This window comes from Chlorocebus sabaeus, chromosome 17 (assembly GCF_047675955.1).
Source record: "Chlorocebus sabaeus isolate Y175 chromosome 17, mChlSab1.0.hap1, whole genome shotgun sequence".
In the NCBI taxonomy this organism is placed as follows: domain Eukaryota; kingdom Metazoa; phylum Chordata; class Mammalia; order Primates; family Cercopithecidae; genus Chlorocebus; species Chlorocebus sabaeus.
This window is the reverse complement of record NC_132920.1, coordinates 47,825,945-47,853,059: the sequence shown is the minus strand read 5'-3', so window position 1 is coordinate 47,853,059 and position 27,115 is coordinate 47,825,945. Positions and strand designations below refer to the sequence as shown.

At 40.8% G+C, this 27,115-nt stretch overlaps 1 protein-coding gene across 1 annotated transcript; it reads right to left on the bottom strand.

The window, feature by feature from the left end:
* Positions 1 to 27,016, bottom strand: ADGRF4 (adhesion G protein-coupled receptor F4). The gene is made up of 10 exons (XM_007972319.3): positions 26,266 to 27,016; positions 16,990 to 17,098; positions 16,058 to 16,112; positions 13,449 to 13,600; positions 11,684 to 11,935; positions 9,109 to 10,488; positions 6,893 to 6,934; positions 6,354 to 6,413; positions 5,268 to 5,324; positions 1 to 2,520 (listed from the first exon to the last, which is right to left on the bottom strand). The coding sequence occupies exons 2-9, from the start codon at positions 17,080 to 17,082 to the stop codon at positions 5,271 to 5,273; spliced, it is 2,088 nt and encodes a 695-aa protein (XP_007970510.2). The 5' UTR covers positions 17,083 to 17,098; positions 26,266 to 27,016; the 3' UTR covers positions 1 to 2,520; positions 5,268 to 5,270.
* Between the last annotated feature and the right edge of the window lie 99 nt (positions 27,017 to 27,115).

The following is a 27,115-nucleotide window of genomic DNA, read 5'->3' as shown; positions in this document are numbered from 1 at the left end:
TGTAGGCACATACAGTAAGAAACCAGTAACTATTTATCTGAATTAAACTTATTGAGTGAGAAGTTTCTCTTTCTTCGTTCTTCCACCTAGAAAGGTTCTCTTTTCCCGCCTTTTCAAAGACTAATTGAATCAGAATCTCTGGGGGTAAGGCTCAGGGTTTCATGGTTTTAGAAGCTTCCTAGGTGATTTTTAACGCATTTCAGTGCTGGAACTCACTGTTCTTTATGGTGGTTCACCACGAGATACAGTCAGTTCTGCTATAATGCTTGTTTTGAAAACAAGAATTTGTTCTAACTGGATGGATATATTAGGGAATAATTTGAACAGAACATGAATTTCATGTTTGCTAATACGTGATACCATCTTCAAGAAACATTAGGTGAACCCAGAAAACTGTATGTACATGAATCAAGCCATGTAGGGGTATACAAAACATGCACACACGCATGCACACACACACACAAACTTCAAACATCTACCACCTCTCTCAATTCACTGCATGTGTTATAAGCCATACCAATTTACTTCTGGTGTTACAACTTTCTCTCAATGTCAGATAACCTTCCTTCACAATAACTAACAAGCTGCAACCTTTTTGACAACCACTTCCAAAAGCAAATTTCAGATCTTTTTCAATGAAAAGTGTGTGTGTGTGTGTGTGTGTGTATATATATAGTCATATTCATATATTTCTTGACCACTTAGCATGAGTAAAACTGTGCTATAATTTTTATTCAGTTACCTTTTTTAACGTGTCTCTGACAAAGTTTTGCCATGTTTTATCTCCAATCCATTTTCCCCATAAGCTCTGTGGTTTTTATTGCCTATTTTGCATAGCGAGGTGATTTTTGAAACGCATATGTGGCCTTATTGCAGAACTGACTGCACCCAGTACTACATTTCTCTTACTATGTGCTACAAAGATGGAAAGCTTTGGAAAATACGGAAAAGAAAGAAGACTAAATGGTATTAGTATATGAAAATTATAGATTTGGCCTTGTTACAGTATCAAATAAATCTACTAAACCAAAGGCAATTATTTGGCTTGGAATTGCATAATGCTCAGGAATTTCTGGATTGAGAGAAATAAAAGTTGTTTTTATAGTAGCAAGGGTCAGAAAGGAAATGTGAATCAATAAATTAATGCTAAAGAACTTTTATACATCTAAAAGTTAAATTCATGTCTCTCCAATGAACATTTTATTTTCATTTCATGAGAGGAGAAAAATTTGCAATTGGCTGAGAATTTTCACCCTTTAAATAATTACTATTTAGTTTGAAACCAGATCTTATCTTGTTTCTAAACCAATACTAAAGGTTTTGACAGGAGCCCTGCAAAGAGATATTCATTCCATTGTTTTGTTGTTTGTTTTATGAAAAAACATGACCACTAATCGGCTTTTACGACTTCCACAATTTGAACAGAGTGCTCTACCCATGCATATGCCCATCTTCAATCCTGAATGCCTCACTATAAAGCCAAATAGGTGATAGAAATTTCGTTGAGAATCCCTGAAAGACGCTAGTGTTCTTTGCTAAATATTTCCAGGTTCCCGCCCTGTGAACGCACGGCAGGATTGCATTCTCAGGCCTCCTATAGGTATGGTCAATGCACTGAGGTGGACTGATAGCAGCACTGGTGCCCAAGAATGTGTGGTACCAATGGACAAGCCCATCTCAAATGAACTCACACATGAGCAAGTTGTGAAAGGTACATATATTCATTTTTACGTCTAAAATAACAACCAGAATCTTCTTTATATATAGTATTTTTAAAAGACACACACACACACACACAGACACAAACACATGCAGGTAGACACAAACACACAAATAGTAATACCTACAAGAATATTTTTTTTCCTGTTTCACAAATAAGGAAACTTGGATCCTAGAAGCTAAATTAGTTTACTCAAGGTCTAAAATAGACTAAAAAAATCAGCATATTAAACAGTTCTCTTACTTTTCTTCTGTTCCCTATCTTTAGGAAACATACCATGACTTAACTGTCTCCAAAGTAGACTCATTGTTCCTCTTGCTACCCCACACTGCCACTCACACCCCCAACCCTACTCCTAAAATTGGATCTAACCCTCACTGTCCAAAGTACCCAAGATCCACGCAGAGTGATGGAGGACTGAGCTATGGAGCCACACAGCAGGCCTCAGGAGTGAAAGACAACCAAGCCCAGCAGGGCCTCACAGGCCCCAGCTGGCCAACGAGACCATAAAATGGCTTGCAGGTTGACCCTTAATCTAGCCAAGATTGACCAAGAAGCCAGCCTCTTGCAGGACGTGGGTAGGTCAAAGAGTCCCTAAATCACCCTCCTTAAAGCTCAGTCAGCAAATGATATCCTCATTTTTTCTTCAGCAGACCAAGAGCTTTGGAGTCACTCCTGACCAGAAGAGAAAGTATTCCAAGGAAGCATGACCATTCCTTCTCACTCCAGCCTGCTTTCCATGTCCTCTTTCTCCCAATCTCCCCTCTTGGTCTCAGGACGTCCATCAAAAATGGGGCAGCCTGGGAAATATGGTTGAAAAACAATTAATAGCAAGAATAACAGCTTGCATTGGGTTTTTAACGTGTTAGCTCATTTACTCCTGAAACTGTCTTGGGAGGCCAGTACTATTATTAACTCTGCTTTACAGAAGATGAAATGAAGCACAGAGCCATTGAGTAATTTCCTCAAGGTCACACAGTAAAAAGGTGATGCTCTCAGCTGCAATTTTTGGTGCCTTTGCCTTCTCTGGGCTGCTCCTTCCACCCTAAACTTGGTGCTCAGTGCCCTCCCTCCTCCTCTGCTGTTCGAACTTGGATTCTAGAATGCCTCTGCTGCTATGAATTTACATTGTAAACCGTGTTGCTTCCCTTGTGGTATTTGTTCAACCAGTCTCATTTATTATTGTAGAGTGAAAAAATCTGTATCCTTTTAGTGATAAACCAACACTAAACAGGCATAAACAAATATGTGGAAGACACTGGAGGAACCCAGCGCCTTCCTGGTGCCCCCGGAATCTAACAGCCTGCTTGTCCTGCCTTTGATATGAACAACAGAGGGTGCTGTGGAGCTGTGGCCTCCAACAGAGTGCCGTGGCCCTCTCTCCCCTGCCTCCCAGGATGGGGTCCCCCCGTGAGAATCTATACCCAGAGCTAAGTTCCCTGTTTCTCCACCTCTGCAGTCCTCCTTCCCTGACCCTGGGACCACCTGACAGACCTGTCTCAACCCTGTTTCTAAGAACAATTCTGACCTGCATTCATTGGGATATGAGGAGGGTCCCCCAACCCTGGAAGCCTCAATTCTCCTTGCAAGTCCAATTCTGACCTCTCAAGCCATTTCTCGGATTGAGAGGCTGAGACCAGGTCAGCCTTCAATCCTGTATTTTTGGTAAAGGTCTGGAACACTGCCTTCCCCCATGGTTCAGCCCTGCCCTGGACCACCACCACTCCTGGTGCTTACCAAATAACCCGAGTGTGCCTGGGGTTTTTCCCTGAACCCTGTGCATGGGGCCCCTCTCTCTGCTGAGGGACCCCCCTGGTGCTGCTACCCTCCACTCTGGACTTTGGAGGATGATCTAGTGTGAATTTCTTAGCCCTGTACTGTAATCTTTGTTGGGTCTTCAACACGGTCTACCACGATGCAAGCTGTGATTATAGAGCCCTTCTGATATCACGTGAGTCCAGATGTGAAAAGCATAGGACCCAATACTGAGAAAATTCAATAGGCACAGAGCCACCTACAAGGGACATGCTCAAAGAATCCAGTCCTCAGTTCCTCGCCTACCTCTTATCACTTCCAAAATAGAGCCAAGTTGATAGTTAGAGAATTACGTGATGAAGTCTTCATCATGGAGTATTGTAAGGGCATTCCACCTCCTTCCTGGACTTCCTTCTAATACTGGCAGACTCCTTTGTACATCCCCAACCCTAGTTAGTATAGCTCCTGATCTTGCCTTCTCCTGTGTTTCTCCAACATGGACTACAGCCAACCAAGGATCCCCAACCAGCTGGAGATAAGGCCTTCACTACGCACTTCTTCCCTTGAAAGGCTGGACACAGTATCCCCCAAAGGCAGGGCCTCCTCCACCTGAGACAGTCTGATAAACCTAAAACAAGTGGTTGTTTAATTAGGACCTTAATAGAAAGGCCAGCTGTGTTTTTAATAGGTCATTTGAATTAGTGACTCTCTATTAGTGGCAAATTAAGAAACGTTATAGCGATGTTTCATCCTGGAGGAAGCTGACAGACTAGGAAATGGACAGCGAGCAGGAGGATCAACCTTTGTAAAGTTCTCCTATAAAATTCCAAATATGATGACAATTATTAAGGGTAACAGGCCTATGTTTTCCTCTCCCTGTTTTCCCAGCACTCACACATGCCACTCCATGTATACGACAGAGCCCTCCTCCTCTCTCTCCCTCTCCCTGTACCTCCCATACCAGCACAGCATACGGTTTGCAGGGTCTGTAACATGGATGTCCCTTAAAGGTTTTTCCAACTCAGAGTGTCTTTGGTTCCATGAGATTCAACCCCTTGTTTTGGCCCGTTGCTCAATATATGGACCATGACTCAGAAAAGTAAAGAAATATAAAAAGGACGTGGCTGCTGCCAAATGGTATTTTGTTTGAAAGTCTGAGACTCTTCTATAACAATGCAGAAAGGCCATGAAACCTTTCCAAGCAAAACCATTCCCAAGGTTGATCATCCCTGCCCACATTCCCCCAGTACCTCTCAGGCTTCTGGCTGCCATTTTTGTGACTTATTCTCCTGCTTCCTGGCTGTCTAATGTGTGTTCTCCCCTGGTTTCACCTGTGCAGAAATATGTCTCTGGGGTTGGCTATGAGTAGGTAGCTAATTTGCCACAACCCCACCCACACCCGCTTAGGAATGATTCTGGATTCCACTTCATTAGGAAAGACAGACCTGTCGCTTTGTGATTCCAATCAATCAAGTGTTCTTTTTCAACAATGGGGCTATTATGAGTGTTACTACTCACTGACAAGATGGAATTAAGGTATGTGAGTACTGTGGACAGCAGGTGTGATGGTTTGGTCATGTAAGCTGAGATGACATAGGTTTTAAAGAAAATGTACATACTTTCATTTATGTGCTAGACAATCAAGATGTTTCCATTCTCTGAAATGTATGTCCCCCGTTCCCTTCCTACCTCATTCCGGCATCACATAGCAGGCAATAGTGTGGTCACAAGGGGTACTGGTGGATTGATACAAATTGCAGGTGAAATTTCTCTTTGTATTTTTAATACTCACATTTCATCCTTGAAGATTCATTAATTTAGATCCATTGGTTGGGCTTAATGATGCATTCTAAGTGGGGGAAAAATAACAGTGGTGGTAATGAGTAATGATATTGACTAAATGTATATCCCTCTCTAGAGATAAACATGTGAAAATGAATACATGAGAAAGAGTACCCACATTGATATAGCTACACAAAACTAAATTATCATATTTCACTGAATTGAAGTGTAAGCTACATCATTATTTTTATGTTCTGCTAAACAACAAAAAGAAACAAAACTTTCCAATTAAACTCTGACATGCCATTGAATATAAGATACATTCCAATTTCAGACACATTAAAAGATGAAGAAAATGCCTATCTTAGAATAGATAATCTATGATACTAAAAATCACACTCAATGCTATCTAACTATAAATGGTAGTTATCAATGTATCCAAAAAGTTTTTGTTTTTAAGGAAGGGACTCCTAATGTGAATCTGTAGGTTAAACAAATAACTTCTAATTAATAAAGTAGTATCAGCAGTTTTACTTGGTGCTTTAAGAGACTGATAGCCAGGCTCAAAGTCTCCAAGATCTGTAAATACACAGATACTCCAATCCAAGAGAGTATGGTTTACTCAAAAGAGTCTCAAGGAGAATGGAAAGAGATTTCAATGCCAATTGTTCCTTGTTGTGATTCTGCTACTGATTAGCTGGGTGGCCCTGTGCCCATCGCATAAGCATTCTGGGCTTTGACTTCCATACCTGTAAAATGAATGAGTTGGACTAGAATCTCATTTCTAACTCATTTGTCATTTCACAGCTCTCACATTTTATGAATCTATGATCCTGAGTTCATGTGGTCCCATCTTGATGGGTTCAAATGTCAAGCTGAAATACATCCAACATGAAACATTCTCTTGAAGGGTATATTCCACTGACCTTCAGTTTTAGCAGAATACTCCAAATTTATCGAATGAAGAAATGAATGAATTATGCTCTATTGATCCTCTTCGACCGCAGATCCTGAGTACTGAGCTATGGTATTTGTCTCTGCATAACTGGTGAGGACATGGACCCTCCAGGGCTGAGACTAAAAGGGGAAAGCTTACCTCAGCTGCCCTTGATTTCCCCTTCAATGAAGACATCCTCATCCTCAAAGCATCTCTTATCTAAAGAAGCAATGACAGTAAGAAGTACCTCACGGATGTTGTAAGAAACAACAGAATCACCAGGGCTCAGATGCCTGTCCTGAAACTTTAAGACCAGTAACCCTGGCAGAAGCAATATCAGAGGACTTAGCATAGTGACTGGCAAGTAACAAGATTTGGATAAAAGCTAGCATGTAGTTTTAATTAGATTTCAGATTTGGTATTAACATTAAAATTGTGATTATGATTTCCATTTTTTTCACCAGCAGTACTCCTCCTGTTGACTTGATAAAGAGACTCCTGTTGACTTGATAAAGAGCAAGAAATGACAGAATATTGGTTTTGTTTTATTTTGTTTTTCCTTTTCACAGCTGATTCCTCAAACCATCCTCACAAACTCAATTCCCCTGGACTATGCTCTCCAATCAAAACTGCTTCATCCTCCTGCTTCCCCCAGCCACATGAAAATCACTGATAAGGAGGAAGCAAATTCAAATTACCTTGTGATCCATAATGGTTCCAAACAGCAGGATGAAAAAACCCTGTGGCAAAATTCAACAGACTCATGAGGGATGGTTTTTCAAAAAATATCTCAGCTGTTATTTTCATACCACTCTTCTAGATACCTCCTAGGGCAGTTATTGGACATTAGAAACTTCAGTTTCCACGAATGCAGATAATAATGCACTGATGGTTGTTCCTTTGAGTCTGCCCCCACCCTTGGAAGAGGATCATCGCCTGCACAGGAATGTACAGGAGGGTTATTGATATTTATTGAATGACTGTAGATGTAGGACAGTTTTCAGCCTTATGCAGTTATGTTACTTTCTTCCCAAATATAGAGGTAGCTGTTTCTACTCATGATGACAGTAACGTGTGACAGAAACTTGTAATTCAAAATCACAATCATGGAAGGTGTCTTAAGAAAACGAAACTTATATTCTAGTCTACTTTGAGCTGGAGTTAAAAGTCAGTAAATAGATAGCCAAGGCCTCTAAGCTGGTGGAAAAAAAAAAAAAAAAAAAACCTTTCTACATAAAAGTAAGAGAATGCTACAGAGATTTATAAGGCTAGGGTCTTTTCACAATCAATCTAAGGAGAGTTCATGGTGAAGAAACACTCATCAGACTAAAATTTTAGATGTTAAGTCACAGGGAGAGCTTGTTGAGAAAAGAGAAATGTATATAACTAGAAACATTTGAGTATTTTTCTGTCAAGAAGAGAGAAACACAAATGAACTGAAAAAGAAATATATAGCAAAATTTCCTGGGGTTTAATTAAGTTGCAAAGTAAGGAAGGATGAGATCATTACTCACCAGGGTAACTTCAAGAGTGGGGAAATTTATCAAAAGTCCCAGAGTCTTTGATTTAAAAAAAACAAACAAAAAAACAAACAAAAAAAACCTTCATGTCAAAGATTTCACTGTAAAGCAATGCAACAGAAAGAGTAGAATAAGTGTGCTCCTTAGTTATTATAGAATTATGAGTAAGATATATAATTGATCTGAGTTGGTATTTCTTTAAAGGCTGCTTTCTATTTTGTATCATGCTTTTAAATAGAATAATACTGACATGTTAATAGGAATACTTTGCTGTTTAATTAGTTATGTTATTTAAAACAGTAGTGGGGAAAAATTGTACTGAAAAGAACCAAATAGTAAACATTTTAGGCTTTCCAGGCCATACGGTCTTTGCTGTGACTACTCAAGTTTGCTGTTGTAACTTAAAAGCAGTCAAAGGAAAACTGTAAACAAACGAGCATGACTGGCTACCAGTAAAACCCTATTTACAAAAACAGCCTGCAGGCCATAGTTTGCCAACTTCTGATTAAAAGCATAATCAAGAAAATGGACTCATCAAATGTTCTATTACTTGTGGGTATGAAAAGCAGTCTGGTCAATGGTAGCCTCCCAAAAGTGTAAGCTTAGTAGCCAAGAGACAGTAAAACAACTTTGAGAGGAACAATCTTGCCAAACCCAGTATGTTGGAGTAGGAAAAGACAATAGAGATCATTCTAGATGCCTATCTTTATTTTACAGATGAGAAAGTTGAAGCGCAGAGAAAAGTGTCATTCCCAAGATCAGGTAACATACGGCAAGATCTGTTTCTATAAACAGATAGCTGTTAGCTGGGTGGCCCTGTGCCCATCCCATAAGTATTCTGAGCTTTGATTCCATACCTGTAAAATGAATGGGTTGGACTAGAATGTCATTTCTAACTCATTTCTCATTTCACAACTCTCACATTTTACAAATGTGACTAGCAGGGAAGGGGTATGAGAACTCCTGACTGGCTAACACCCAAAGTGAGTGGCAAGGCCCATCTTTTCATAATATAGAAAGTGGCTGTTATTTCACTGAATTCCCAAACCACTGGAGAAAGGATAAAAAATGTACCTGTTTTCAGGCATAACATGTAGCTTCACATATCCTTGACCAAACAATAGTCCTCTATAAGTGAAGGTTGGCTTCTTCTAAGATTGAAACTTTAGTAGGGATACAGGTGGATCAGTGAGGAAAGAAGGAAGGAGATTTCCACCCAACCACCCTGGTCAGCTAAATTCAATTTAACAATCAACAGTTGGAGATGCCATAGCCAAATAATCCTAAGATATAAAAGGAAGTGGAGAGAACATTTTGTGTTCTATAATTTCAGATCATAGTCATTTTTTGTGGTGTAGCCTGAGTAACACAGAAGTCTCTCTCTTGGAACTTACCTGGAAAGCATTGAGCAAGGCAAAAATTATATGGAATGTCAAGGAAGTGCCTTCTATGAGAGTGGCTATTCCAAAACCCCAGGTCAGTCCCAGCAGTGGGGTGAGGATGGCAACGTTTTTGCTGATCCTCATAATTATGGCCACATCCTGAGACTTGGAACTGCCAATAGAGGGCCTCTGAGTGTTGATGGCAACAACCAAAACCACAATGAGATTCACAGCCACAATGACCAACGCCGGGATGGCAAATGCTAAAAGGGCTTTGGTATTGTCCCAGTTAAGCCAACAGGCCTCGGGTCTCATGTAGCCGTTCTTTGGCTCTGTGATAGCAACTGTGGTGACAGCAATGATCAATGGGCACCCATAGCCAATGGCAAAGCCAATGACCATCATTCGGGACTTCATCATCCTACGGAAAATGACCAATATTCCATAAATGATAAGCAGTGCTTTGAAGAGCATCCAGAAAAACAGAGAGAGGTAGAAAAAGTGGCTGAAAAATGTCACTGCAACACACACGTTGTAGTCCTGGGCCTTAATGTTAAAGTTAGAGCCTATGATAAACCACACATTGGCAGTCAGAAGGGACACTGCTATATTCACGATGCACACGTGACGCATGTATGATATCTCCGTCACAACCACCCGGGACCACACCGTGGCTTCAATGATCAGGCAAAGAACCAAGCTTAGGATTGAGACGCTGAGCCCAATGCAGGTGATGTAGTCCAGAACTTTGTCAGTCATTGATTTGGGGGACATTAGAATGGAAAAAGACATCACTGTACTGGTGTAGTTACAGCGACATTTCACTTCATTCTTGATATCCAATATCATTTGGCATACTTTCTCATCCCATCTCCTTTTCTTGGAGTGCCAGCCAACACACTGGGCTCTGGCATTGCGGCTTTTATTGATCTTTTCGAAGGTGAGTACGATTTCTTGCAACTTTTCTGGTAAAACCACTGATAGGACCAGACCATTTACCGGTCTGGGAAGACTCACATTTTGCAGGTGGGCTTCTCTCAGGATAGCTCCCAAGGTTGGGAAAGCTATGCTAATGGCTCGGGATGCATTTGGCCACAGCTTCCTTAGCTCTTGCCTGGGAATCTGTACCATTCCTAAGATATCTTCTGTGGTATTGTTTGTGCTCATGGAGAAATTGAGGCTCTTCTCTGAGGTATTATGGTTGATGTGAAACCCTTTTGTCTGAATGAAGAGTTCATTCACAATGTTCTCAGATTTATTGTGGATGTGGAGGTGCCTGGCAAACAAATTCACTGACTGCAACAAATCCGAGCTGGCGTTTTTGTTGGGAATGAAAGCCCAATTTGAAATGGCTGCCGTGTCCAGGATGTGGTTGGCCACTTCACCGTAGCTCTGCAACGGAGAAAGGTGAACATTATACTAAGGATTTACACATTGTTGTACAAAGTTGATTTCTAAAACCTGAAATTTCTAAAGATCAAGTTACCCAATCTTATTTGGCATATTTCTCTTCAAATTCCCTATGTATTAGAATCCCACATTAGTAAGGTCACACAGAGGGAAGAAAAGTAAAATAACACACACACAAAAAATCACAGCTAAGGTTTACCTGCTTTATTATTGCACCCAGGGCAGCATTTCCAGACTGCAGTGTGTGTAGAACTCAAGTTTCCCATTAGATTTTAATGATTGTTTAATGGAGGAGAGTGGAGGTATGTTCTCTGGTCATCCAACCTTGATAAAGACTGCACACCCTGTCCCTATCTCCCCCTGCCTTACAAATAATTCCAAAGTTCATTAGGACATTAAAGGCTCTGAAATGCTGTGCCATACAGAAACCTGCCTAACTTTGTTTAACCCAGAATTTCCTACAACTGATGTGCTACAGATCTCCCTTTTAAAAACAGAATCTCCATTAACATTTCTCAGAATGGTTATGTTCTACAGCAGTGGTCCTCAACCTTTTTGACACCAGGGACTAGCTTCATGAAAGACAATTTTTCCGTGGACTCTGGGCAGCGGAGGTGGGGATGGTTTCAGGAGGAAGCTGTTCCACCTTAGATCATCAGGCATTAGATTTTCCTAAGGAGCACACAACCTACCTCCATCTCATAGGCAGCTCACAATAGGATCCATGCTTCTATGAGAATCTAATGCTGCAGCTGATCCAACAGGAGGCAGAGCTCAGGCGGTAATGTTCGCTCACCCTCCGCTCACCTCCTGCTGTGCAGCCCAGATCCTAAGAGGCCACAGCCCAGTACCAATCCACAGCTCGGGTGTCGGGGACCCCCGTTCTAAAGAATATAGTTTTAGAAAGGTACATTCCATCTTGCTCACTGCCATCACTACACTATGTGACATTTTCTTGAAAATGTGAAGTGTGTACAAAGATAGGTATTCAAAATGTTTTAACTTCTTGAAAACTTCCATAAACTAGAATGAATCAATATCCCACACCGAAGTGAAATGCCTGCTGTTGCTGTGATGGTTGCTGTCACTGTAGTGTTTGTCCTGGAAAGTACATTTGAAACTATTCAAATGAAAATTTTAAGAGAAACATCATTTTTTAATTACTAACAAAGAATACCTTCATTTTCTCTCGAGTAACATCATCAGACAAGTCTGTAGAAATATTTTTTAATAACTCCACTATAAATGCAATATTTCCAGATGTCGTTTCTGATGATTTCACAACATCAATGATGCAGGCATAATCAAGGGGGCAGTTCTTACGGATTCCTTGAGCTACATTCTCAATGGTCTCAGGAGCTCGAAAGTCTAGAATGTGCAGGGGTATAGATGCTGCTGCTACAGAAAGGCGAGATGCACCAGTTGAGTCCTGTTTAAAACAAATGTAGTTTCATTCAAAAATGATTAAGTACCTACCATGTGTCAGACTAAAGGAACTAAAACACAAACAATCTACATGCGGAAGGCAGATGAAGAAGCAGCGTCCTAAAAAGTGGATTTGATGCAGAGCGGGGTGGAGAGGACACAGCGGGGTCAGAAAGAGGCAGAGGATTTCGCTCGAATTAGCAGGCACCAGGATATTGACCTTTACTACTGGAATTTGCTTTCAGGACATTGATTTTTAACTCAAGCATTATAACAAGATAATTTTCTACAGCGAAGGGAAAGAAGAGCCACATGGAATTTCACGGGGGAGTGGATTTGGGAGGTTGGCAGGTCAAACACAGAACGCTAAGGAATTACAATTTTGGACTTTAGAGTTTACTAGTTAGAAGAGGTGATTTGCTCGTTTTCTGATTCTTTTACCTAGACTCACTCAGAATGTGACTTTGAATAAGGAAAAGCAATGATTTATTTCCTTTCATTCACTTTTGAGTGTGACCATAGTTGCAAGGACTTCTATGTGATTACCTAGGCTAAGTGACAGAGAAGCCAGCTGCAATCCCCTTGTAAACACTGTTAAAATTTTAGAAAATGCAGAGATCCATGAGCTTCCATGGGATTGCAGGGGAGGTAGAAGATAACAGTTGCTACATGGAATGATACAAAAGAGATTTTAACTTTAACTGGATGTGTATGCATTCAATTTCTGTTCCTCTAGATAGAGCACACATCTCTCCTTTCTTTTGGTCAAGAGATTGAAAGTATTAAAAAGAGATATAAAGGCCCGGCACAGTGGCTCATGCCTGTAATCTCAGCACTTTGGGAGTCCCAGGCGGGCAGATCACAAGATCAAGAGACCGAGACCATCCTGGGCAACATGGTGAATTCCCATCTCTACTAAAAATACAAAAATTAGCTGGATGTGGTGGCAGGTGCCTGTAGTCCCAGCTCCTCGGGAGGCTGAGGCAGGAGAATCGCTTGAACCCAGGAGGCGGAGGCTGCAGTGAGCTGAGATTGCACCACTGCACTCCAGCCTGGAGGAGAGCAAGACTCCATTTCAAAAACAAAAAAAGAGATATCAAAATAAATTTGATTCTAGACACATTTAGTTGATTAACTGATTATCACAAGAGGCATACAAACCCACCATTAGAGCTAAAACGTAACCTCTAAGCAATCATATGCACCATAGCGTAAATGAGTTTCATATCTTTGTTTCTTTTTGTTGTTGTTTTTTGTTTTTTGTTTTTTTTAAGAGAAGTTTCTTAGTGGTAGAAATAGAGAGCATGTGGAGAGGAGGGAGAGTACCTGAGAGTTTGGGTAAGGAAAGAAGGTCAAGAAACAAATTTAACCCACTCTGTAGATTTTTCTAAATTTAACCCACTCGGTAGGTTTTGCAGATCTGAGACTTTTTGTCATGCTGAACAGATCACACTAAAAATGCCTCACTTTCTCCTGGGGGATTGACTTCTGTCACCAATAATTTTTGAATGCGTTACCTTAAAGAGTTTTTCCACAGAAAGACTTGTACATGTTTCGGTTGATTTTTGCCACTTTTTTTGATTACATGTAAATCCTATTTCTCCACGAAAGTCCTTAGCACAGGGCCGGCTGCAGTTGGAAGAAGAGATACAAGGTCCATGGCATTTCTCTAAAAAAAAAAAAGAGAGAGAGAGAGAGAGAGACAGGAGCCCAATTAGGATTTCCATACTCTGACATGTGCATCAAATTCATTCTGGAGATTTTTGGATTGCTTCCTGGAGGAAGTGACGTTGAACTGGGCCCACGGCAATGAGTAAGAGCTGCCAGGTAGATTGTGAAGCTGGTGTCCAGGCAGAGTGAACAGCACATGGAAAGGGGAATTTCACGTCATTCAGAAAGACTAGTCCAGAGCACTTGAAGCGGGAGTGGCAAGAGATGAGGGTGGGAAGGAAAGCAGGGTTTAACTCACGCAGGGCCTTGAATGCTGTGCTAATGTGGGAGTTACCAGAAGACATGATTGGACTTGTTTTTGAAAGATAATTGATGATAAGATAGAGCAGGAGTCCATAAACTTTTATGTCAAGGAACACGTGAATGGAGTTGCCAGATAAAATATGGGAATCCCAGTTAAATGTCAATTTTATTTTCACACACAGTTGATTCTCATTGTCCACAGGAGTTACATTCTATAAAGTCACCATGAACACTAAGTGTTCTGAACAATCGCTCCTAGGGTAATATAAGGGTAGGTTCCTACAAGCTTCTGCTTACAGTATTTTCATCAACTAATCAATATATGACCTCTTGAATGTGTGTTTCTATATAAAGATACCTTATTTAATATATATTGTTGATTCATTAGCATTGACCTCATGGCCAATAGCACTGTAACCCATACCTGAACAAAGCTTATCTAACATATGCATTTTCTCCATAAGACACATTCCAGCCTTTTCTGGCTTAGGAATGCTAGGCAGCGCGTCAGCAGTATGTTTGGGGGCTACTTTAAACAGCAAAATCATCAACAAAAAGCACAAAAATGCAAAAACAAAACTGTGGTGCTGCATAGACCAGGAAAGAACAGTTGTTTATAGTAGGAGAGCTAGAACAAGAAGGTAAAACATCACCTTGTCCAGCTCCTGCTGAAAACATATGTACTGGACATCTCAATTTTTTGCTGCTTTCTACATGTCTGTGAATGACCACAAAAGCACTGTGAGTATTGATTTAGGGATTACAGATAAATTTCAGCATTAAGCAAATTTGCAAATATAGAATCTGCAAATAATAAATGACTGTAAATGCTCAGATAAACAACAAATAAGTTTTCAGTGTCTGTATGATCCATGCGCTATTATTCATTGTTTATCTGAAATTCAAATTTAATCAGGCATTCTCTATTTTTATTTGCTAAATATGGTAACTCTAGCCAGAGAGTAAATATTTTCAGCTTTGCAGGCCATATGGGTCTTAGTCACAACTACTCAACCCTGCCTTTGTAGTGTGACAGCAGCCAAAGACAATATGTAAATGAATGGGTATGGCTATGTTCCGATAAAACTTTATTTACCAAAACTAGTGGCAGGCCAAATTTTGCCCATGGGTCACAGTGAAGGCGCTTTGGATAGGAAGAGTGAGCCTGTTGAAATATTCTCAGGAGAATTGCCTTAAGATAGCAGCTGGGGAATGGAAAGTAAATGATGCTGAGAGCTATTAGAGTGTTCAAATCAATACAATGAGGTGACCAGTTACCTGCGAGTCACCTTTTGTGGCTTGGACAGCTCTGTGATGACTGCATTTACTGGGAAAGGAAACAAACTTCGCCAAACCTTGTATGCAAAATTTGCATTAAACCTTGCCTGCAAAATTTGCATCAGTTTTTGCAAGTTCATTAACCAGAGTAGTTCTCACTTTCTTCTTCCATATAGATTGAATATGATGCCATAATGTTGTTATAAATATGGAATGAGACAGCATCTTGTACAACACTTAGATCCAAGTTGTCTTAAATGCCCTGTAAATGTTAGCTACCTTTCTCTCTGCTTTCCTTTCTCACCCACAAATAAGGATGTATTTGCCACCTAGCCATGATTGTGCAGAATCCAGTTACTCCCCACTATGTGAGTGAGAACCACATGATTTCACTGAAGTACTATTAGTGATTACCCCCTCAGTTTACTTCTCACTTCTTGAGAGTGACCAGTCTCATCACCCATGATGTCCATCTTACAGTGCTTTAATAGACTTTTCAGCACCAGAGTGTTGCATACATTTAAGCACCCTGAAAATCTCTTTGAACGAAGGAAGGAATAATCTTGTCCTCTTTCCTTTTCTGCCTCCTGTTAACTCTTTACTTTGAACAGATTTCTCTTTCGGATTTGGAGATGTGCACTTCTCTACTATTCTACAGCACATGTGAATATTTGATAACTCCCTTCATTGACTATGCCACTGGTAATGGTATAACTGTAAGAAAATCTATGAATACTGGTAAGCATATAGAACTTACTGGAGATTGCTATTCAGTTGGAAAGCCTATGGTCTGGGGACAAGTTTGTAACACCAATGCCCTTCCTTTATTCTTCCCTGTCTTCAAATGGATGAAGACTGTTCTATAGTCACATACCTTGGATCCTTCCAGTCTTGGGTTTCCCTTCAGGGCTTTGAAGTTTATCTCCAGCCTGAAAAATATAAATTCCCAAAGGTCCTCTTTACTGTGGGGCTCTGCTCCCTCATCTCAGCTGAGAGGCTCCATGTGAATATGAAAAGAAAATGCGTTCAGGAATAGAAAGAAAACTGCAGCAGATCCACGTGCTGGTATTGTGGGAACTTGCTGAAGGAAACGTGGGTGAGAGCACAGGGAGAATGCACTGCCCTCCAATGAGGGATAGAACCTTGACAGTGGTCACTTGGCCTTTCTAGGTGAAGTTAGTAAAGATGCTACATCTTTCAAGAAGTTTAAGCATCCAGGGAGAACAGAACACAGATGAGAATTAAACGACTAATCTGTTCTCTGCCTGTGTTAACTGTAAGGATGAAATGAAGTTAATGTGGTCCACCAGACACTGTAGATCCTTAGAAGACAGAAATGAACAGATACTAGGAATAATCACTAGATCACAATAATAGAATCACAAATCTCTTATATCCATAAAGAACTATAAATAATATCTTTAAAAACTTCATCTTATAGATAAGGAAATTGGGACTCAGAAAAGTGAAACAACTTATGCAACTACTGGGGAGCAAAATTAAGATCTGACTCTCCATTGCTCAACTCCCAGGCGAGTACTTCTTCTCTCACCAGCAGTCTATCTACATTCTATCTACATTTCTCATTGCAAAGTGATTATTCTACTGTACTTTCGCTCCCCAGGCAAGTCCCTGCCACCTCTCAGCTTTTCTTTGTTCCCTTCTTTAGAAAGTTATTATCAACAAGAGTAAAGTTGTAACCATTTGAAAATGTATTTAAAATGGCATCTTATTTATCAGAAGTCTTGCCATCGAGGGCAACTGAGAGATTTCTCTTCGGATCACATAGGAATAGTTCAAACTTACTTTTAGGTGAATCTTGGATCTATAGTGGGAACATTCTGTGGACAGAAAGAACATTAAGCAGCAAATCATGGTTGCCTGGGACTTCATTTTCATACATGAGGATCTTTACCTGCAATAGAGAAAGAAGGCATACCCACCTGAAGGTGATACCTTCACACAACTAATAATACTTATCAGGCTAACCAACTCCTTAGTGAACCCACCGGATATTCTGAGATAGTCACACCAAAGCAGCCGGCCCCAGAAAAGCACACCAATATCTATTTTCAAGCCAGCTAAAATGTATGAAAGAAAATAATTTCTCTCAACTGTTAACTTTTCTACAGAAGATAGAATGACGGAAGAACCAGGAAGGATGTAGTTTCACCAAAGCATCATTCCTTATTATTTAATTGACAAGTTTATATAATAGTCATATTTATCAAGAATATCTATTTGCCAATTAACTGTTCTAAGCACTGTCTTTTATAAACTCATTTAATCCTATGATGTAAGATGCTATTACTATCTTCATTTTATCACTGGGGAAAATAACGGACAAAGAGTTGAGCAACTATGAGCCCAACTTCACTCCGATAAAAAGTGGTAGAGCCACGAGTTCAACCCAGACGGTCCAGCTGGACAGCCATTCTTCATCTCTATAACAGGATTTCTCTGTGATGGTGCTATTGACATTCTGGGTTGGATAGTTCTCTGCTGTTGGGGGCTGTCCTGTGAATTGTAGGATGGTTAGCAGCATCCCTGGCCTCTATCCAGTAGATGCCAATAGCACTCACTACCCCCCCTCAATTGTTGTCAAATGTGCCCGTGGAGGAAAAATCTCCCCCAGTTGAGAACCACTGTCCTATAGTGTACTCTCTGTCTAGGCATATGGAGACAAGTAACTTAAAGTGAAATTAATAAGCCCAATTGTCTGCTACCAGAGCAAGTTCTGAGACTCCCTCTTAGCAATGGATAAACTGTTTATACAGATAAACTAGATGCACAGGAAGATAACTCTCTATTCTTTTGCCATATCTCTGTTTCTTGCCTTTTCCTGAGAGTTCTACCTTTCAAATCCAAATCTCAGAAAAAAAAATCCTTACAACAGTTGAGATTTATCAACATCATCATGATCGTTACTATGACACCTTCATATAAGATAGTGGCAATTCAGACCACTTATTGGTAATAAAGTTCCTTAAAATGATTTTCCTGGAAATTCAGATGCAGCAAAACAAAAAGATCATTGATTTTAGAATCAGCAAGAGCTATACTATAATCTTATGTCTGCTATGGATGAACCAGCCTGTTTTTTCATCCATTTTGTAAAATGTAGATGATCATTCATTCTATCAACCAACATTTATCAAGTGTCACTCATTTGCTAGACATTGTACCAGATGCTGAGCATACAGAAATAAAAGATGCTATTTTTCCTGTCAAAGATGTTCAGTGGGTAACATAGACAAGTCAAAACAACAGTGAGAAAAGAGATTACCTACACATCGCATTCCGTGAACACAGCCAGGCAAAGACTCTCCTCAGCAAACATAAATTCCCTTATGATCCAGTAGAGATGACCTAGGCCCTGATCCAACTAGGTCCATAAGGCAATCGGTGAACAGGGAGCAGACAGAACTGATTGATCTGACATCAGACCCTTTCTGGGTAGCGTCAAGCATAAGATGGACTTTCATGAGTCCAGTGAGCCTTTAGCTGAGATGACAAGCCACAGGCACTTACAGGAATGCTTCCAAATTATCTTTGAGTTTAAAGTTTCTAACCAATGAACACAGGGGAAAGTATGTTTATTTACAACATCATCTGGTAGAGCAAGTCTGAGCAAGGGAAAGAGAACATGGCAGCATGACAGGCAAGGTGTGGTAATGGATTTGACGGGAGTTGGGATTATGAATGCAGAATTGATGATCTTACAGTGTGGGTAGAAAGAAGTCACCATGTAGGCCGTAAATTGATGAATGGGCACACCTAGCAATTTGCAATATGAATATTGTCTAGGATAGATGCTTAACTGATCATCACTAAAGAAAGTACCAGAAGAACCAGTATAAATTGTTTTAAAATTATCCATATGTTTCACATATACGACTTTGGCTTTCAAAATTTTTTGACAGGCCGGACACGGCGGCTCATGCCTGTGATCCCAGCACTTTGAGAGGATGAGGTGGGCAGATCACAAGGTCAGGAGATTGAGACCACCCTGGCTGACATGGTGAAACCCCATCTCTACTAAAAATACAAAACATTAGCCAAGTGTGATGGCGAGCGCCTGTAGTCCCAGTTACTCTGAAGGCTGAGGCAGGAGAATTGCTGAAACCCTGGAGACGGAGGTTGCAGTGAGCTGAGATCGCACCCCTGCACTCCAGCCTGGGTGACAGAGGGAGACTTCGTCTCAAAACAAAAAAAAAACAAAAACAAAAAACTTGACAATAACACAATAAAAAACAGATCTCAAATCTCATATTATGACTCACTATGCACAGCCATACATAGGTATGTATCTATGCATGTATATCAGTGTCTATACATAAAACCAAAAAAACGTAATTTTTATATTGACAAATTTTATGTAAAATAGTTATCCTTGCTACCTACAAGTAAGAACTCTGATACGTCCAATAGTTTTATCCTATGTTCTTCTCCATTCTATTTGACATTCTCTCAAATACTAGTTGTCACCTACTAAGTTTAATTCACAAGGCTCTAATGGATTGTAACCTGCAGTTTGAAAAACAGACTGTAAGATTCATTTTAATTATCAAGCTGAAGACTGTTCACTTCTCTCATTAAAGTGATCACTTTAATCCTTTCTCTTGCTAGTCTTCACGATTATACTGAAGTCTCCTTCACAGGGTACATGTGTGAAGGAGAAAAGAAATCTATTCTCAGGGCCAAATAATAGGACCGATGGTGAAGGCAAACCCAATTCCTCTCCACATTTCAGATCATGGTCGGAAATGTGCACTAAAATGGGTGACGACGAGATGAAGGGAGGCATTTATAAAGAATAGCATCTGCTGCCGGGGGCTGTGGCTCACCCCTGTAATCCCAGCACTTTGGGAGGCTGACGCAGGCAGATTATTTGAGGTCAGGAGTTCGAGACCAGCCGGGTCAACATGGTGAAACCCCACCTCTACTAAAAATACAAAGATTAGCCGGGCATGGTAGTGGGCACCTGTAATCCCAGCGACTCGGGAGGTAGGAGAATCGCTTGAACCCGGGAGGAGGAGGTTGCAGTGAGCCGAGGTCATGTCATTGCACTCCAGCCTGGGTGACAAGAGTGAAACTCTGTCTCAAAAAAAAAAAAAAAAAAAAAAAAAAAAAGAGAGAGAGAGAGAGGATAGCACCTGCTGTCTGAGGCTTCAGGAGAAGGGTCATGTTTACTGTCCATTAGCTTTAATATAGGAGTTTTGCTTAAAGCTAACCTTGTTGAAAGCAAGTCAGATATTTGGCAGAATGATGTGATGTCATTTGTGAAGTCTAAAAATGCCTCTCCAACTAGTGCTAGGCCTCCAGCTGCACACAGCTCCTGAACGTGTTCAGGGAGTAAAGGATCCAATAGCTATGACATTTTCTGTAAATCATTCTTTGTGGAACAATATTGAATAATGATATATTTCATATATGTATATACATAAAAAATTTTACTAGCATAAAGTATATATGTAATACGAAATCATAAACGTGACCATAAAATACATAAATTTGAACTAAGCACAATTGGCTGGAGGATTTTGATTAATTAATTTGCTACTTGATCATTCACGTTACTATAGTCTGGCATATGTAACTACATACCATTTGGGATGGCAATTTATATAGTAAATTTTCTTCAGTTATTACAAATGTTGGGAGAGAATATTCAGTGATACTACCCAAGAGGAATGATAGCATTTTTATTTTAGCCCAGTTTGATTGGCAGGGATGGATGAGATAGACGTTTTCAGGTTGGCCCTAATTTGGTTGGTTCTCTTCTCACCAGGAAGAGTTGAATGGGATCCCTCCTGTCAGAGTTCAAATGTAGCTGAGGCCAAAAGCCAGAGTCCTCTGCAGAGAAGAGCTTAAGGACTCTGAGAATGAAGAATTTAAAAATTTCTAAAAAGGTTTGGCAGTATAATTTATCCTCCTAATTCATCCGTGGTTGATATTTTATAGAACGTAATGGAGGAAACACACATCCTTACATCTACCACTGATAAAGACTCAATAATTAAAGTGAATTGGAGTTTTTCAACATTCCAAACTGAAAAGTTTCAGTAAATACAAATATAGTATCTCTCCAGCACCCAGCACATGTCTATATGTAGTGAGTAGTCTCCCGAAAGGATGAGGGAAATAAAAGAACAAGCATGCAAAACCTGAATATTAAATTAAATGTAACAAGAACAGTGAGAATTATCCAGATGGATATAAGCAAACCATGGCCTGTACCTAAAGAAGAAGCTTCCATACAGGAGCCTTACGGGGCTAACTCACCCAGGTGAGGGACATACCAGTTCCTGGTAAAGAGTGGGGAGCCAATGCTGGATCCTATCCTACGTGGAGAATCCAGACTTGTTCCAAGCATATTCTCCTTAAATTACTTTTATTCCATTTATTGACTTCTGGTTCTACATTGTGTTCAGGTTATCAACAAACTTGTGTATTCTCTTTGTGTGTGTGTGTGTGTGTGTGTTTCATTATGCAATAAATAGTGTGTTTTTTTAATACTTTATGTTCTAGGGTACATGTGCACAACGTGCAGATTTGTTACATATGTATACATGTGCCATGTTGGTGTGCTCCACCCATTAACTCATCATTTACATTAGGTATATCTTCTAATGCTATCCCTCCCCTCTCCCCCAACCCCACAACAGGCCCTGGTGTGTGATGTTCTCTTTCCTGTGTCCAAGTGATTTCATTGTTCAGTTCCCACCTATGAGTGAGAACATGTGGTGTTTGGTTTTCTGTTCTTGCGGTAGTTTGCTGAGAATGATGGTTTCCAGCTGCATCCATGTCCCTATAAAGGACATGAACTCATCCTTTTTTATGGCTGCATAGTATTCCATGGTGTACATGTGCCATGTTTTCTCAATTCAGTCTGCCATTGATGGACATTGGGTTGGTTCCAAGTGTTTGCTATTGTGAATAGTACTGCAATAAACATACGTGTGCGTGTGTCTTTATAGCAGCATGATTTAGAATCCTTTGGGTATATACCCAGTAATGGGATGGCTGGGTCAAATGGTATTTCTGGTTCTAGATCCTTGAGGAATCACCACACAGTCTTCCACAATGGTTGAACTAGTTTACAGTCTGTGTATTCTCTTATATTCCCTACCTTTATAAATCCTCTGTGTATGGTGGCAGAAAAACACTTTGTTGGGAAGAGATGTCACCACTTAAATTAAGATTCTAGTACCCAGTGAGGGGAAACAAAAACGGCAAGCAGTAATCGTGACAGAATAATGCTGGAACGAGGCATATTTATGTTTGAGGTTGATGCATATTATCCACCATTTGTTTGCCAACCATTTGTAGCAGGCACAAAAAGGTTAAAGAAAATGGAACAGAAGAAAAATTTAACTTTGAGGGCATTTGTATACACTGACCTAATTTTCTTTGAATTCGGGGAGTGGGGCTGCTCTACTTTTAGTAGGCAAACAGTGGAAGCTTTGGTGTCTACTGTATTTGACCAAGGCCTTGTGTCCTCACGTGGGTTTCTGTGGAACGCTGGTCTCATAAAAGACAAAGGGGTTCCATGGCCAAATCAGTTTGGGAAACAATGTGTAACACCACTGCCACAACTCCCCCCAACACACACACAGACACACACACACACAGGCGTGAACACGTATCAAAGGTTCTGAGATTTCTTGTAGTAAGAAGACTGTTTCATCCAGGTTTTACAATTCACTTGATAATCAGAAATTCTAGGCCAGGCACAGTGGCTCACGCCTGTAATCCCAACACCTTGGGAGGCTAAGGTGGGTGGATCACCTGAGGTCAGGAGTTCAAAATCAGCCTGAACAACATGGTGAAACCCTGTCTCTACTAAATAAAAAAAAATTAGCTGGACGTGGTGGTGCATACCTATAACCCCAGCTACTTGGAAGGCTGAAGCAAGAGAATCGAATCGCTTGAATCTGGGAGGCAGAGGTTGCAGTGAGCTGAGATTGCGCCATTGTACTCCAGCCTGGGCAACAAGAGTGAAACTCTGTCTCAAAAAATAAAATAAAATAAAATAAAAATAAATAGATAATCAGAAATGCTCCGGGGAGTTTCAAGCTGCAATTCCATCACAATATGTAATCTTGGAGGGAAACACGTTAATCTCTCCAGACTTAGGCTTCACATGTATTTGCTGGGCATCTACCTTATGCCCGTCCCTGTGCTAATACATTCATGGGAGCTCTTTAAGTCATTCACAGCAAAGCTTGGGTGACCAAAAGAAAGAGATCAGTTTCAGAAACGAAGAATTAAAAAGTGAAAGAGAAAACAAGAAGCAAAAGAACGCTTGCCTGAGGTTATCTGTGGCAAGAAGGTAAATAAAGAGTTATCAGTTATTTATAAATTCCCTCCAATTTCTATACTAGTCACTCGATAAGGGCAGCTCCACATCTCGTTCCCAAGGTATCTGCAAGACGACTTATTTCAGAGATAAAAGCAACTAAGTCACCTAGAATGGCAGCTTCTCAGGACCTGCAAAAGTCATGTCCCAGGTTCCTTCTCCTCCACTTCCATAACCCGCCTCTTTCTGTGCATGATTATAAAAGTGTTAATTACCCACTACCATCCACCTTTGTTTTTCACACAGTACTAAAAAGCAATTCAAGCCTGCTGAATGGAGGCCAGGCTCCCCGCTCCAGCATGTTCATCACAAAGAAAAAGATACCATTTGCTGGTCATTACAAAGAAAATAACATTTGCTGGCCTCAGAGACTTACAGGAAAACGCAGCTAGACCTGATTGTCCCGGGGCGGGGGGGGGGGGGGGGGGGGGGGATGTGTCTAAGGATCTACCTCTCCATCAAGTTTACAGTAATCAGCGACTTTCACACTGCTGCCGAAATTCTAATCACAGTGGGTCAACAGAGCACAACAATTTGTGCTCTTTGCCCCGGAGCCTCAGAGAAATTAGGCCACACCTAGTGAAATAGACCAAAAAAAAAGGTCAGGTTGTCATTAGTCAGAATGTAAACACCTGATGTTTCTCTATCCTCAGCACCCAGCAGAAGATACAGAATAGACACTCGGTAAACGTTTGTTGGATGAGTGAATGAATTGGCAAATGATCCCTGCAGAGTGACATCAGCATCTGAAGCATCTGAAGTCTTTGTTTTAAAATCATGAGGCAACTTTTCTATCTCAGAGGGGCAGGTGAGCACATTTGCGACTCTAGATAATTTTGGAACCTGGTGTGTTAAGTAGAAACACTCCTGGATGCCAGTCCGACTGTGGACCTCCTCTTTATTGTACTGCCTGGAGCCTTATGTGAAAGAATTGAGCAGGAAATAATGCCATGCCAGGTTAGGGATGTCCACCATGGGCACAAGAGGGTGTCATAACAATGCATGTGTCTCTTTCCACACTGTCTCCACAAGTCAGAACTAATAAAATCCTGTTTCTCTGGACAGACCCAGATGACCCCAACTGTTCTGAAACACCATCTCCTATTTGTCCCATCTTCCTTGTACCTGGAGCAGATTTTCTGAATGAGTTGGAATTTAAAACTACAGTGAGTCTGCCTGGGTACTGGAGCTCCTTTCTGAAACATGCTAGATGGAATTGTAGGGGATGACTCACACAGACTGAGTACTCCCTACGCGTCTGAACATGCTGAGTGTGGCCTGACATCGGGACTCCCAAAGAAAAATTTAAAAGGTCAGCCGGGAACTATAAGTGTAGTCAATGAGGAAGGAATGCCTTGGAAGGTGTGATCTCACAAACCTATTCATGCAAAACACCCTAAGGTGAGTGGCCAAGAATATTTGTGAATCAAGGACATACTTTCCCAAAGGGTTCCTCTCCCTGGAACTGTACCACAAGGTAAGAGGGAGCGCCTATTCTCACTTGTTTGCCAGTCTTCAAGGTGGCAACTCGCCTCATACTCCCAGGCCAGACCACTGTCTGATGAGAACAACCAATTCAAAGAGATTAACTAGAGGGCAAGGAACTTAAGAGTTAAGTGACCCACATTTTGGGGTGTGTATGTGTGTGTGTGTGTGTTGTTCCCCTAATTCTAAAACCCTCTGTTTCCTCTGCTCCAGTAGTATAATTAGAACTCTGATTATAACATCAGATGGATAAACGAGTTGTTTATGTGTTTAAGACCCAATATCCCTGTCCTCAATAGTAGAATCTATTTAGTTACCCTTAGCAGTTCTTCCTTGCCATGGACAAAATGCTTCACATAGAGCCTTGGGTGAAAGCAAGATAGAAAAGAACTATTAGAATCAGAAACATCTCATCTTTGGCTATTTTAGATGGCTTCCAGCCAATCTGTTGGCAACCCAGTATCTTTTCTAAAAATTGGAATCTGGATTTAGATTCTGATAGGTTTCAAGAATCACATAATTTCAGAGTTGGAAGACATCCAGATATCTCACCAACTATCTTGATACTTATAAAATTTTAAAGAAATTGATAGGCCCAGCAATTGCCTCTGCTCCACGAAGAAAGCTCATGGAGTGCTGGCACTGAAAAAAAAAGCAAAAACAAACAAACAGCCCCTAATGATGCAACACTTTAGAGCTCTCACAACTGTCTTCAGAGTATGAGGAATACAGAGTTTCAAGTGGCATAGAATTGGCCACTTGAAACAAGGGAAGATGCAAAACGTGTTGGCAGGAACTGCAGAAATGTTTTTAAAATTGATACAATGACAGCTTTGTCAGGCTCACTAAAAGAAGAAACTAAAAAAGAATGCTTTTAAAACAACATCCAGCTTTACATTCAGTCTAAAAGACAGGTATTGAAATGTATCAAGCAAGGGGACAATGCAGGGACAGTGAGTTCATTTGCCTGACAGGATACTTTGCATTTTCACTCCTAGGAGTGAGCCATGAAAGCCTGACAAATGACTCTTAAAGAAAAACAAACATAAAGGTGGCTTAGGAAATACTCCAACCTTGAGCTAGCCAATTTCTAAATCACGTTACAGAAGTTTCTGGAAGAATGGAACATTCCAGAAAATACCATCATAAATCACACATTTCCCCCTTCTGGAATATGTGCAAAAACAAGCCTTTCTTCAACAGGAAAATGGTGTTGGTGTGGGACATCTACTCACGGCATCCAGGAAGCAGATCTAGCAGCCCTGAGGTGGAGAATCACCCGGCAGGAAGGCCAGCGCTCAGCTCCCCAGCATGGTGCCCCACCATCACGTGGCACCTCCCACAGTCCCTGGTCAGCGGCTGTGATCTGTCTTCTCCATTTTTGAAATGGAAGGTCCAAGGGGCCCAGTGAGAACTCACTGCCTGTTGTGAGAAGCCGATCTGAGAACTGTAAAGTTGCCCACAGTTTCAAGGCTTGTGCAAGTCTGTGATTCACTCCACTATGGGTCCATGAAGCACGCCTAAGAGAAATTACAGGTTTCTCCTGTCTGAAGCAAATCCATTAAAGTGAGTCATCTGTTTGTCTTTCAGTTCTCCATCCTTATCTCAGATGATCGCATGAGACTCTGCTTGCATCTGCTGCACTGGGGTAATTGGAACGAGGGTGATAAAATGCAAGGTTATACCAATACTCTTGATGATTTTTAAAGGCTGATACTTTTTTTGCTTTTTTGCCTGTTCTGATGTTGAACTTGGAGGAAATTGGCTGACAAACTGATGCATAAGTTGTGATCTAATTCCTAACCTAGCAACAGAGATATTTCTGTTTTATTTTTGCAATCACCGGGACAAGGAGTTCTTACTGAGCCACTACATGGCTGTGGTAACTCAGACACAGAAGGCACTGTGGGGAACGCACACAATTTGACTTTAGACAGGGGAGTTGGTTTGCATTGTTCTGCTTACCACCAAACAGTCCCACACACTCCAATTCTACTGTTGTCTACTCACAGGTTTCTTCCCCGCAGAGATCTAAAGCAAACCCTCATTTAGATATTTCCAGGGGAAATGTGAACAGTAAGGAGA

What these genes read in the sequence shown, in the direction of transcription:
- ADGRF4 (XM_007972319.3), bottom strand. Translation starts at nt 17,082, where the DNA reads ATGAAAATGAAGTCCCAGGCAACCATGATTTGCTGCTTAATGTTCTTT. An exon ending in CCTTGCTCAATGCTTTCCAG is followed by an intron (nt 6,935 to 9,108) that starts GTAAGTTCCAAG and finishes ATTTTGCCACAG; the next exon opens with GGTTTTTTCATCCTGCTGTT. An exon ending in GGAAATCAAGGGCAGCTGAG is followed by an intron (nt 5,325 to 6,353) that starts GTAAGCTTTCCC and finishes TCCCCCACTTAG; the next exon opens with AATGCATCATTAAGCCCAAC.